The 12,149-nt window shown below is 44.9% G+C and overlaps 2 protein-coding genes across 3 annotated transcripts; both read left to right on the forward strand.

Moving 5' to 3' along the window:
• The first annotated feature begins 499 nt into the window (after window positions 1-499).
• On the forward strand, window positions 500-6,694 carry usf2 (upstream transcription factor 2, c-fos interacting). 2 transcript variants are annotated; one of them, XM_070984935.1, is made up of 11 exons: window positions 794-951; window positions 1,665-1,708; window positions 1,882-1,997; window positions 2,081-2,200; window positions 2,289-2,451; window positions 2,542-2,629; window positions 2,906-2,950; window positions 3,412-3,470; window positions 3,602-3,693; window positions 4,138-4,266; window positions 5,176-6,694. In XM_070984935.1, the coding sequence occupies exons 1-11, from the start codon at window positions 914-916 to the stop codon at window positions 5,263-5,265; spliced, it is 984 nt and encodes a 327-aa protein (XP_070841036.1). In that variant the 5' UTR covers window positions 794-913; the 3' UTR covers window positions 5,266-6,694. The 2 variants fall into 2 exon arrangements, with proteins under 2 accessions (XP_070841037.1, XP_070841036.1); XM_070984936.1 differs by lacking the exon at window positions 2,906-2,950 and having other exon boundaries at window positions 500-951.
• A 1,480-nt stretch (window positions 6,695-8,174) lies between these two features.
• Window positions 8,175-10,885, forward strand: tekt2 (tektin 2 (testicular)). Its single transcript, XM_070985331.1, has 9 exons — window positions 8,175-8,330; window positions 8,492-8,617; window positions 8,760-8,965; window positions 9,052-9,195; window positions 9,394-9,508; window positions 9,878-9,985; window positions 10,148-10,291; window positions 10,403-10,482; window positions 10,681-10,885. The coding sequence occupies exons 1-9, from the start codon at window positions 8,175-8,177 to the stop codon at window positions 10,883-10,885; spliced, it is 1,284 nt and encodes a 427-aa protein (XP_070841432.1).
• Window positions 10,886-12,149: the final 1,264 nt, after the last annotated feature.

A 12,149-nucleotide genomic window follows, 5' to 3' on the forward strand; every position in this document is an offset into this window, starting at 1 on the left:
GAAAATTGGTACTTAACTGCTCGACGTGACATAAAGCTGATTTATGAGAGACGTGTGAGCGCAGAGAGCAGGTTTATGGCACGACGCGGCCGTTTTTGTCATGTGGTTTGAGGGAAAACCCGTATTGGATCTCGGAGGTCACCTGGGCAGGGGACCTGAAAAAAGCGCCGCTGGGGAGCTGACTGTCAGTATTGTGTCAGATAAAAACTGTACGGCTGAATGTGAGTGCCTGGAAAACATATATCCACTTGTCTCAGAAGCTCCAAACGAACAATTCATCCATATGTGAGATTTAAGGCAGAAATAACGCGAGAACAGAGCGAAAATCAGCTTCTGGCCAACAAACTCTTCGCATCCGAGGAGTCACGTGAATACTAGGTGACAAAATCTGATCTCTTACGCTGTCAAAGCGACAGTTAAGAGGAATAAAAACACTAATTTCACCGCGTAACAAAGCGTGCAAACGAGTCCACTCCGTATCTTATTGAGCGCATGTTGCAGCCCGCAGCTTTGCGCGGATAAACAGCAGCTGTGCGCAGCGGAGCAACAACAAGGAAACCAAGGACAAAAACACTCCCAGCGACATTAAAAAGGAAATAATCGCCCATCCGTGCATCCAGGAGCGAATCTAAAATAATTTAACTATCTAAACCCCCCAGACTGGTGCTCCGCCGCCGCCGAGAAGCCGCAAAAACACCCGGAGACGCTTTCCTTTTTTCTGGTTTCCGCACAGACGCAGACGGCTCCGTCCTGCTCGGCTGCGGCCTCCATTTTAGCTCCTTGCCCGGTCGGTGCCTCACGTGTCCTGGACTGTCTTCCTCACATGACCCGTGTGTTTGTCCCCGTGATCAGCGCTTCCATCTCCGTAAATCAGTGTCGTTGAATATCGGCGTTTTACACCCGCAAAAGCTTCATGGATATGCTGGAGCAGAGTCTGGACAGCTCGGCGAGGTGAGAGGCTGCTGGCCGCTTCCTGCTCAGCCATGGCTCCCACCACGGCCTAAACCTTCTTCTCCTTGCAGCGCATTGCTCCGTTAATAACCTGCGTGCTCCAGATACTTTTAATATGTGTGCATTGTTTCGTTTTTAGCCCCTGGTTGAAGCAGGGGCTGTGCAGCATGCGGCGATGATGCGTTTGGGCACCCGTAAAGACGTTTTCAGTAGAATTTGAGCGCCTTTTTTACAAATGTAACATCACGATTACTGTTTTATTTACATGAAGGGAATGCACAGCAGCAATTTGTGAGCAGTTTTCATTGCAACATCTGACTGTACTGTGTTGTTTCTGTGCCTGATGCAACACTTTTAGGATTAAAATGCTTAAATCAAACTAGGAGGGGCGTTGTTGGGAGGATTATAGTTATTTGTGAAGTTTGTCTCGCCTTGTGCGGCCAATCAAAACACTGACTGGACTTTAAATTCTCATGCGCTTGTAATTTTCCTCCTGGAAGTTGCAGGAAACGTGATTCCTGTTAAGCCTCACGCCAGATATTTATCACTGTATTTATGTCTTATCCATCGTCCCCTCACCTGGGGGCGCCCTGCACCCAGGGCTGGTTGTCAGAGCTCGCTCCACATGTACATCTAATGACCTTGTTTCTGAGAAATGTGCATGTTTGATTGAGCTTGAAATTGACTCATTGGTGTTCACTTTTTGTTTCCAGTCACGACAAACAGGAAACAGAAGAGGTGGTGCAGTTACAGGAAGGTGGGAGACTCATTTCTTGTAATCCTGACAAGTGATGCGAATGTAAAGGCTGTGATGCAGATTTAGGTTTTGCGTTAAGAACGTTTAGTTCCTGCTGCAGAAATGCATCCACTCCCATCTGGTTTCACGGTGCAGCGTCGCAGGTTTGACACATGTTGACCCCTGTGTTGCAGGAGAGGCGGTGGGGACGGAGGAGCAGACTGCTGTGACCATCACCGGTGTCCCGCAGGCTGCGTTCGCCGACCACAATGTTCAGTACCAGTTCCGCACAGAGAACAGCGGAGGACAGGTGAGCATTCATTGTCAAACGTCTTCAAAACAAACCACAGCGTGATCTTTTTTTGAAACTCTCGCTTTCTGCTCTGTCCCCAGGTGACCTATCGCGTGGTTCAGGTGACAGACGATCAGTTAGAAGCCACGGCTGACGGCGCCGGAGCCGTCAGCGTCGTCTCCACTGCAGCGTTCACCGGAGCCCCGCAGGCCGTGGCACAGGTGAGTAAACACACTGTGAGACTGAAGCAGGTGTAAGGACGCGTTTTTGTCCACGTCTCTGTGGTCTGACTGACTCCACCCCCTCCAGGCTGTTATCCAGAACCCTTTCAGCAATGGGGGCAGTCCTGGCGGCGAGACCGTGGGGGGAGAGACACGTTTCGCTTATTTCCCTGCCGCCACCGTCAGCGATGGGACGGCCACGGCCGTGTCGGTGCAGGCCACCGCCGACCCAACGATCACACAGGCGGGAGGTGAGCAAACGACTTCGACTTCGCTACTAAATCACCTGTCGTCCTTTGACCCTGATCACCTGATGATAACCCTTCGTTCGTCTCTTCCAGGCCAGTTTTACGTGATGATGAGCCCCCCCGAGGTGCTGCAGACGACGGCCCCTCGCACCATCGCGCCTCGCACGCACACCTACACTGCGTGAGTGTAACAAACCGCTCCCACACGTTCGTCCCCGCAGATACCAAATCACCGTAACTCTCCCCCCACGTGTTTGGCCGACTTCTCACCCCCACATTCTCTCACCCCTTCCCCTGTAACCTACAGTGGATCGGTGTCCTTTATCTCTTCCTTCCCCTTTTGGAATGATCACTTTTGTAATTGTGTGTACAAATGAAGATAGAAAACGAACATCCATCATTTAAAACATCCAACATCTGAAAACCACACTCTGTCCTACTTACCTGCCATCCCCAGAGACCTTGGTGAAAGCGAGATGTTGCAGCATGGCAGTACAAACTGGTGAGAAGATCTTTCACATACGCCCCCACCCTGCCCCCATCATGTGTTGTAGAGACAGACGTTTGGTGGATCGCTGATCAATCATTAGCTTCATTGTATGGTGAATTAAAAGTTGACAGAGAGGAGATATTGCTAGCTGAAAGCTGTTAACTAAACCTGAGTCCTCTTAGCGTAAATAAGGCTAATGAATCAAACATCTGGATTCAGTGGCTGGATCCCACAAACCCTCCAGAAGACCTGAAGGTTCAGCTGTGCCTGCACCTCCCAACAGACGAGGCGGTCAAGGCTAATAAAGACTAACGGTGCATGTGGGAGCTCCTCATCAACCAGCCTGAATGAATAGATAAATATATTTTTGTTAGCTGTGCTCTAGTTCAGGTGTCACAGATGTGGTTAATATTGAAAGTCAGATATTTTATTCATGACTTCATCATAATTTTTGTTTTGCTGTGTCTTTACAGGAAGGTGGAGGGTACACGGGCGCCCAGAGATGAGAGGCGAAGAGCGCAGCACAATGAAGGTTCGTCATCGCTGGTTGTTGTTGATGTGTATATAAGGCACCTCGAAGTTTTCAGATTAGAAGATATTTCTTGTTTTTTTTTAAAAAAAAACAACAAAAACTTAATATATGACTGATTTCTTTTTCTGCAGTGGAGAGAAGAAGAAGAGACAAGATCAACAACTGGATCGTCACACTTTCAAAAATCATCCCTGACTGCAGCGTAGACAGCAGAACTGGAGCGGTGAGTGCCGTGCACAGATGATATCCTCTAAAGATGCTTATATTTTTCAAAGCATGTACAATAGCGTCAGATCTCTGTAATAACACGCATCTTTATGATTCAAGTAAATCTGCCAGTAAAGATCAGGTTTTATGAGGTCACAGGGGTGTTCTGGCCTCCATGTCGTCACATTGCTTGTTTGCATAACTCATAACCACTTCCTACTTGAATCAGGGCTCTTTCATCTACACGCCGTCCTTCCACCTAATGTGAGCTTGCATGACTGATGCTGAAAGTCAGACTGAAACACCACAGCTAAGGACTGTCAGCCTCAGCTCAAATGAGGCTCTGTGGCAACGCTCCACTTTATTAATCTGATACTGCTCTGAAATGGTTCAGTAAAGATGTACGTGAGTGACGCTTATTAACACGTTTTTTAACATCTCATCGTGCTTCGTTTCTCAGAGTAAAGGAGGCATCCTGTCCAAAGCCTGCGACTACATCCGAGAGCTGCGTCAGAGCAACCAGCGACTGCAGGAGAGCTACAAAGATGTGGAGCGAGTCGAGATGGACAACGAGCTACTTAGACAACAGGTTAACCTCCCACACCGTTCCTCGAGTGCACTCAGCCTTAACTGAACGTGCATGTTTAACCTTTTGTAGGATAGAAACCAAAAAATTAAGATTCAGGCCAGTGAACATAAGGTGGCCCGTTTGTTTTGTCGTGTAAATGGGAAAACATTGAGGCAGGTATCAAACCGTTTAAGAAAAAAATCAATTTACAACAGCCAAAAATAAAAAGATAATGTTATACAAATACCAATCTATTATTATGCCAATACAAATTTCAAGAATTTTATCATTTAAATAAAACATCCAAAGCCTCAATAAATCTGCGTAATGATGTCATTAAAGTAACTGATGCCGCGTTCAAGTCCTATAGGAGTAACTGCAATTACCAGTTTCCATCTTGTAATTCACGACAATATCCAAGTTTTACAAGCCGATTCCAATAAGTTGGGATGCTGTGTGAACTGTAAATAATACAGAATGTGGTGACATGCTAGTCCTTTTAAACATACACTTCACTGAAAACAGTACAAGGAGCACTGTTGTCTGTAAACACAGTTCGTTCATTCCCTAATCTGTTTGGTATTATGGATGTAATTACATTTACGAAGCTTTTTTTCTGGAAGTCATATCTGTAATCTGTCTTGAGTCGTTACTCACACTCATGAATGTGGAAATCTTTCCCATTGCTACCTTTTATCTCATAAGAACAATGTAGAATCTTGGGAAATATAGATGAATACAATGTGCTCGTATACTGTAATTACCCCTTGTGGCCACAGTGGCCGCTGTGCATCTGTCAGTCACACAGACACGCAGCGACTTAAACTACCTTTGTACCTTCCAGGGATGAAAGTTAGTGAAGCTGAGCTCACTGTACTGCTTCTTTTTTATTCCTTTTCTGTGAGTCACATTACGTTTTTATTTTTCTAGATCGAGGAACTGAAGAACGATAATGCACTGCTTCGAGCACAGCTACAGCAGCACGGTGTAGAAGTCAACGGAGATGCAACACCGCAGTGATTGTGGACTGGACACATGTAACATCACAAACACAATGTCGCATCCTCCCACCCACCTGAACAATACCAGGAAAGGAATAACAATGAGAGACAATTTCCATCTGAAATTGGACCACAAAAACACGCAGGGCTCGAGAAGAACACTGAAGGACTGCAAAGTGAAAATGCCTCCTCCGCCTCCGGCTGTTCAAAGGGTGAACGCTCTGAAATCCGTTAATTGTGTGGCTAACTGAACCTCTCGCCTCTGCTTCAAGGAAAACGACCTCTGCACAGCACCACCACGCTTGCACCAAACTTTCTTTTTATTTTAAATTATGAACCTGCCACAGAAAATTTACTTTTAATGAGTTCACCTTTTTATTGTACCGCAAACGCCTGCTTGTTCCTTTTTTTTGTTGACATTTGCTGTGTTTGAAACTAAATGTGACATGAATGATAGCTCCCATTTACTTTTAATTTATTAGTCTTTAACGAATGTGTTCACAGAAAGGTAAAAGAAAAGCTGATCCTGATCCAGCAACAAATAATGGGCAAATCAGATACTTTGATGATGCTCATCACTGTTACTGAGGATAGTTTTACTGTTAGTGGATCATGTGTATATGTATGTATGTGTGTGTGTGTGCGCGTGTGTGTGTATATTTGATCTGTGTGCAGGTTGAGGTAACTTTTTAATTTCTGCCTCTTAACACTGACACTCCAACCACCAGGCAGAGCTCACAAACTTAATAAACACAGTCCAATGTCAGTAAACGCAAATACTATAATAATTTTTCTGACAAAGCAGCTTCGATAGCACAGTCATGGAGGTTTTATTTTTAGTGCAAGGCCTTAATAGAAGCCTGTTGGAGAAACTAGGTGTTAACATAGCTCAGGTAAATGGGATAGTGCACTGGCAAGTGGTTCCCAGACTCAATGAAGTCTTTACATGTAGAGCTTAGATCTCTGTCACGTCCCCATTAGGTGCAATGTACAGATAAGTAAGAGTATGGAGATAATTTTCAGAGTGTGAGTCATTTTTAACGGGCATTAAAACATGGTTTGTTTGTATATCTGCTCAATAGGTCACTGGTGTAATGCACTGAAATAGAGGTTCAATCATGAGAGGTCTTTGTTTGAGACCGGCCTCTGTTCGGCCCACTCGTCCTGCTGCATTTTAGTGGACACCCGAGGTGGCTTTTTTTTTTTTCTTTTTCTTTTTTTTTCTCAGTATTTAATTCTTTAAAACTTTGGGAACCATTGCTGCTGACAGACGACCGTAAAACAACCGTGGTCAGGAATGTGCTGAGGGGAGTTCGGATGATGATAGTTCTAACTAACCGGCTTTTGTCTACACTGAAAGTCACCGCAGCATGGAAATACAACCACTGGCATGACTAATTCTGATACTACAATAAAACAGAAGTGTTTATACCTGAGTTGGGTGTGTCACCGATGTTGCCTGCGTTTTGTGTGTTTCACGTTGAGTCTGAGCAGCGATTAAGACACCTTGGAGGTCAATTGAGACTTTTGTGTTTATTATGCCTTGTTGGGCGTTTGGCTTTTTTAAAAACTACGTATAATACCGCGTGACACTTAAGCAAACTGTAATAATAGGAGGTCTCTCTACCTTCTTTACGTTCCTTGATGGCTGACGAAGTCGTAGAAGGGTCCGAACTGGCAAAAACGCCATGATGGTTGCCTCAGCGTTTTAATTATTAAAGAGTTACCCTCGCACGTTGTGTCGTCACGTTGCCTGGAGACGGCTCGAGTAGTTGTTGCTATAGGTCCGGATAGACCTGCACGCGCCGGTTTACTGAACGTTCTAGAATTCTGGTGAGTAAAATTCAACGGAAACAAACTTTTAAATGACATTTAATCTCGTCGCCGTTTTTCAGACTCAGCGTTGTAAACAGCAGCAGTTGCTAGGGTGAGAAATTTGATTTTTGGGTAAATTAACCGTAAACTTAACGGCCTTTATGGTCCTTTCGGCAAGGTGAAGACAAGGCGGCTGTTTCATGAGGTCAGTTTCCAGCTGTGATCAGGTGAAACATGTTTGGTTGTTCTTTAAAGTCTCCAGTTCATCCATTTTATTTCCAAAATGTCCAGTGTTATTTGCTGGTTTAAGGGATTCCCTCATGTCTGACATATTAATATATATCTGTCATTTCAAGCTCCGCTCCACCTTCACAACTAGCAAGCGTCAAACAGCCCATTAAGTTAAAATGCTGCATTCGCATCAATAGGTAGTTAAATATACATGAGCTGTGCATGTGTGGTAATGCTATCCCCATGTTTGAGTCACATAAAGTGTTACTGTTATACAGTATTCATTTATACTCTTGCAAGTGATATTCTAGGTGGTGCTAAATGCTTGAAACACAGCAGGGTAGTTCAAACTGTAGAAACATGCATTTTATGTGAGAGGTGAAAATTAACTTAGTGACTGCTGTGTAGACACCAAATTGTCGACCAAATAATAGAATATTTCCCCTGGAAGAACTGTAGTGACACAAGTACAAAATGGAAATACTGAGTAGACCACTTAATTGAATGTAACTTACATTTCCTTCACTGCTCCTCATACATGTGCAGAGGAAATGATGATATGCTCAGATTTTTACTGTCAAGACACAAATGCTTCTCTTTCCTTGAAGGTAGCACCATGATTTTGGATGCCCAGTTAATAATATTGGAAAACAGGTGTGTTAAATGTATATTGAAAGCTAATGTAAATTCTGCTGCATCACCTCTCACTGCCTCTTAGTATTTCATATTACAGTAGCTCTGTTGGACTTGCACCATGCCTGTCTGTGTTTACTTTGAAACTCGAGGGTACCAATATGCTTCTGCGAGTGTGTCACCAAAACAATTTAGCTGTACTTGGCAAACACAGTGATCGGGATGTTTGCATGTTGCTGCAGCAGTAGGATGTCTGCACTTCCTGCAAAGCCTGGCCTGCGCCACAGTGTGCCGGAGTGGCACAGCAACAACCACCAGCTGTCTGCCACAGCACAGCATGAGCGAGATGTTTCCAAAGTGATCCGGCAGGAAGGGAGGTCACTGCGCAACATGACCAACTGTAAGGTGGGTTCTGGTTTGTGAGGATGCCCACCAGAAAGCTGTCAGTGTCACATTGTTAGGGGACTAAGAGTATTCTGTGACACCTTCCATTGTGCACACATTCCTTTACACCTCCACATTTTATCAATCTCCTCTCAGTCATTTTCTTGCACTTATCTCTGTAGACAACCTGGGATGAAAGGGACATCTCTCGCAGGTTGAGTGACCGGGCTTGGGATGTTGCCCGGTGGAAAGAGACGTTAGAAACCTGTGCACAGAAAGTGGATAAAGAAATGGAGGCTCTGACTCTGGTGAATTATCCAAAAACCTCTGAAACAACTGAGAATCTGTCTAATTTTTTTGTCCATAATAGTACAGAAGCCTTTTTTAAGTGTGAGACTCATATGCACTTTTATACCTGTGTGACCTTTGCCTTGATGTGTGTTGGGACAGTCTAAGGAGCAAACCGAGCAGGCCCTGGCTGCGACTGCCGTTCCCCTGGAGGTCAGTAGTGAATGCTTGACACTGAGGGACGGACGGCGAGGGTACGAGCTTGTCATTGACCCCGTGGACGAGCAGCTGAAAAAAGAAGTGGCGCTGATTGAAAAAATGCAGCAAGTTCTGCAGCAGCACATAGACAAGGCCTTTGAGCAACTGTGGTACGGGTGTGATGGCGTGGGGTGAGAATCGTCGAGGTACTGTTTTCTGCTTTCCTCTGACCACCTGTCTTTGTTCATGCTCCCAGCGTTCTGCAGGAAGCTCGGCAGCACCTGACCGCTGACCTCCAGAACAAGATGGACGCCCTGGACATTGATATGTCCTGTCTGTCACTTACAATTAAGTCACCTGAGATCTCCCTGAAGACCAACCCAACTCGTATACCATCGGGGTAATCCTGGGATGAGGGTGGGCATAAAATAACAGGAAAATGGTACACAGTAAACATTTCGCTAAAACTCTGGTCAACAGCAGAAACGATGGTGTCGTCCTACAAACAGAATACGCTAGAATAATGTCTCCTTTTTCAGTTTTCCTGGTTCACTCATGCCTCGTTAAGTAAAATACACAAATGGTGTCATTGTTATAGTTCCTCCACCCCACAGGAGTGGGTCCAGTTCAGCCAGTATAATGTGGCTCGAGCCCAGGAGGCCATGCAGGTGTCCCAGCAAATGCGGGAGGACATGAGCCTCACCAGAGCCCAGGTGTGTATGATGCAACTTCACCTGCATGTATAGTATTTGTAGCATTGACTATATAGCATGTGTAGTGCAAACACATGGTACATAATGTGCACATAAGTTCCTTTTGCCCTCGTTGCATTGTCCTTTATGACAAATCCCAACAATATGACAACCAAACTGCTTTCATACAGTCATTTAGCTCAGGACTGAATGAAGCACAATATGAAAACAGAGGATCTTAAAGGATATGTTCAATTCACATTTCCCTCTTTGGTTTTGCTAACAGTGTAGGAATGTTGTGCACCAGTCTTTGTCTCATTTCCTTTATGGTCAGCAGTGTGAAAGATGGCTCGTTTGCAATGAATTCTTTCTGTATTCTGTATTTCTTAGCTGCAGAATGAGTTGGACACTCAGTGCAGGGCCACAGAGTTTGCTCTCCGTAAGCGTAATCACCATGAAGAGCAGGCCCACAATGAGCTGGAGTGGCAGATTAAAAATGTAAGATATCTAATATCTTGCACTGTCAGACATTTATCTTTTCAAATGCATCTTACAGTTTTAGTCTTCAGCGCACAGCAACGCAAAGAGGTCTTAATCCAGACTTTCTCCTACAGGGCAAGAGATTGTTGTTTACAGTCAAGTGTTTCTGACTCTCTTCAGACTGAGGATGAAATGGCAGAAATGCAGAGCGACATCCACGGGCTGGATGCAGACCTGCAGGCAAAGACGGCCTCCCTGAAACTGGCTCACACCAGACTGGAGAACAGGACCAACAGACCTGGCATGGACCTGTGCAGAGACAAGGTTTAAATAAATATTGGCAGTAGTTAGGTCAGGGTAGGTCAAGAGGGTTAATGTTAGTTTAATGTTTTTAAAAACATTCAGAGGCTTCCTTTCCTTCCTGTCTGTTTCCAGGTGCAGCACGGCCTCATTAATGAAGTCCATCAGCTGGAGTCCACAATCACGGCCCTGAAACAGAAGCTCTCTGAGGCGCAGTGAGTTGGAGTTATATTCCTATGATCACCAAGTGGAGCTAATACTCTACCACATTTTTGTTTACGCAAAAAAGTACACACATACAGGACAGGGAAGCACCTTTGAACAGTAACGTGCATCAGGGAGTACTTACTATGGATGTACTGACAAGAAGCCACAGAAGTAATGCATGTTTCTCATGTCTCGTCCTCACTCAGGCACTCTCTGCAGAAGATGAAGCTCCATCACTCGCGCATGCTGCAGGATCTGTCCAGGAAACAGGAAGCTCTGTCTCTGGAACAACGGAGCCTGAGCACCCGCACCCGCCTCTCCTCCACCTCCTGCACTGATAAGACTCCGGTGCCGCTGGTCCCACTCACCAACTCCAGCGGGAGGAGCAACCTGCAGCTGCTGGCTCAGTGAGACGACCGTATCCATTTTATGAGGGGAAGTTATCAAACACATGAGATGATTCTTTCGTTTTAGGCCTCATGTTTTTAAACCAGCAGCCATCAACAAGCACTGAAAAGTTCTGCTTATAGCTGACATCCATAATTAATCATCTCCATTGGTGCTGAAGAACACAATGCTGTCCTGTGTTTTGTGTATTTCAATAAGAACCGTCTTCCTGTTGCAAGAAATGGCCTCCTGATCTGTCTGTGTGTGGTTAATCTGCTTTTAGTTGTGTTGTGCCTTATTATACTAAACATGTCTACAGTATGAATTATGTGCTTGTTTCCTCTGGTTTTAGTCTTGTCAGTATTTCTGGTCCTCACGTGTTTGGTAAGGTCATTGCTTTTATCAACTTTTTATAGCTTTAATGGCTTGTTTGGCCATGCCATGTTGTTTGACCAACTGATGCTGTTTGGAGCATGAAGACGGCGATAATGACCTGAACTGTAGACTCATACAGTCTACACGGTTTAGATAAAATTGAAGTAAACAGGCACTAAACACGATATACAGATAATGAACCCCCACAACTCTCCCCTGCCTCGTTTGTGATGTCTTCGGATGGGTGTGTTTGTGTCAGGTGCTGCAGGATTTGGACGAGAGAGAAAGACTTTTTAGGAAATGTCTGGTCTGTCTCTTCTCTGATGGTTTAGAGCGAGATGAATTGTCTGTTCAGAAATTTAACGTGTCTGATTATCAGTTTGTCAGTATCATATCAACTAGTTCTTTCAAAGAAACCTCTTTGGAAATGACCAGGAAACTTGAATATGAGTGCTGAAGCTGAAGCTGAAAATATGGACCATCAAAATAAACCCATTTGTGGCACAGAAGGATAAAGCAGTGAGCGCTACAAGTCTGAGATTGTGTGATTGGGAAGTCACCCCTGCCTTAAAGGTGGGAGACACTCGAGAGAAAGAGTGTTGATTTGACATTGTGACGATGAGGAAGAGTCGAAGTGATGACACTACCGAGAATTATCAGCTGAATCTGCAGCTCGCCTCAGCTTTACAGAGCCCTACAGTGAGTTCCAGCTTTTTATTTAGCCGTCCGGTTTGTAGATTTGGTGTTTTGGTTCACTCTCACGGCTCTCATAGGGTTGCTTTCAGGGTTATTTTAGTGCCAAGGGTTTGGCGTCCTACCTAGCATCCTATTACTGATACTTTACTTTTGTGATTGACACCTGTGAGTAATTAAATGACCCTCATTTTGGAAACACCCACTGCGACCTCCTGAC

The sequence above is a fragment of the Chaetodon trifascialis genome, chromosome 17, assembly GCF_039877785.1.
Source record: "Chaetodon trifascialis isolate fChaTrf1 chromosome 17, fChaTrf1.hap1, whole genome shotgun sequence".
Classification (NCBI taxonomy): domain Eukaryota; kingdom Metazoa; phylum Chordata; class Actinopteri; order Chaetodontiformes; family Chaetodontidae; genus Chaetodon; species Chaetodon trifascialis.

What these genes read in the sequence shown, in the direction of transcription:
- usf2 (XM_070984935.1), top strand. Translation starts at nt 914, where the DNA reads ATGGATATGCTGGAGCAGAGTCTGGACAGCTCGGCGAG. An exon ending in AGTCTGGACAGCTCGGCGAG is followed by an intron (nt 952 to 1,664) that starts GTGAGAGGCTGC and finishes TTTTGTTTCCAG; the next exon opens with TCACGACAAACAGGAAACAG. An exon ending in CAGCATGGCAGTACAAACTG is followed by an intron (nt 2,951 to 3,411) that starts GTGAGAAGATCT and finishes GTGTCTTTACAG; the next exon opens with GAAGGTGGAGGGTACACGGG.
- tekt2 (XM_070985331.1), top strand. Translation starts at nt 8,175, where the DNA reads ATGTCTGCACTTCCTGCAAAGCCTGGCCTGCGCCACAGTGTGCCGGAG. An exon ending in AAATGGAGGCTCTGACTCTG is followed by an intron (nt 8,618 to 8,759) that starts GTGAATTATCCA and finishes GTGTTGGGACAG; the next exon opens with TCTAAGGAGCAAACCGAGCA. An exon ending in TGGAGTGGCAGATTAAAAAT is followed by an intron (nt 9,986 to 10,147) that starts GTAAGATATCTA and finishes GACTCTCTTCAG; the next exon opens with ACTGAGGATGAAATGGCAGA.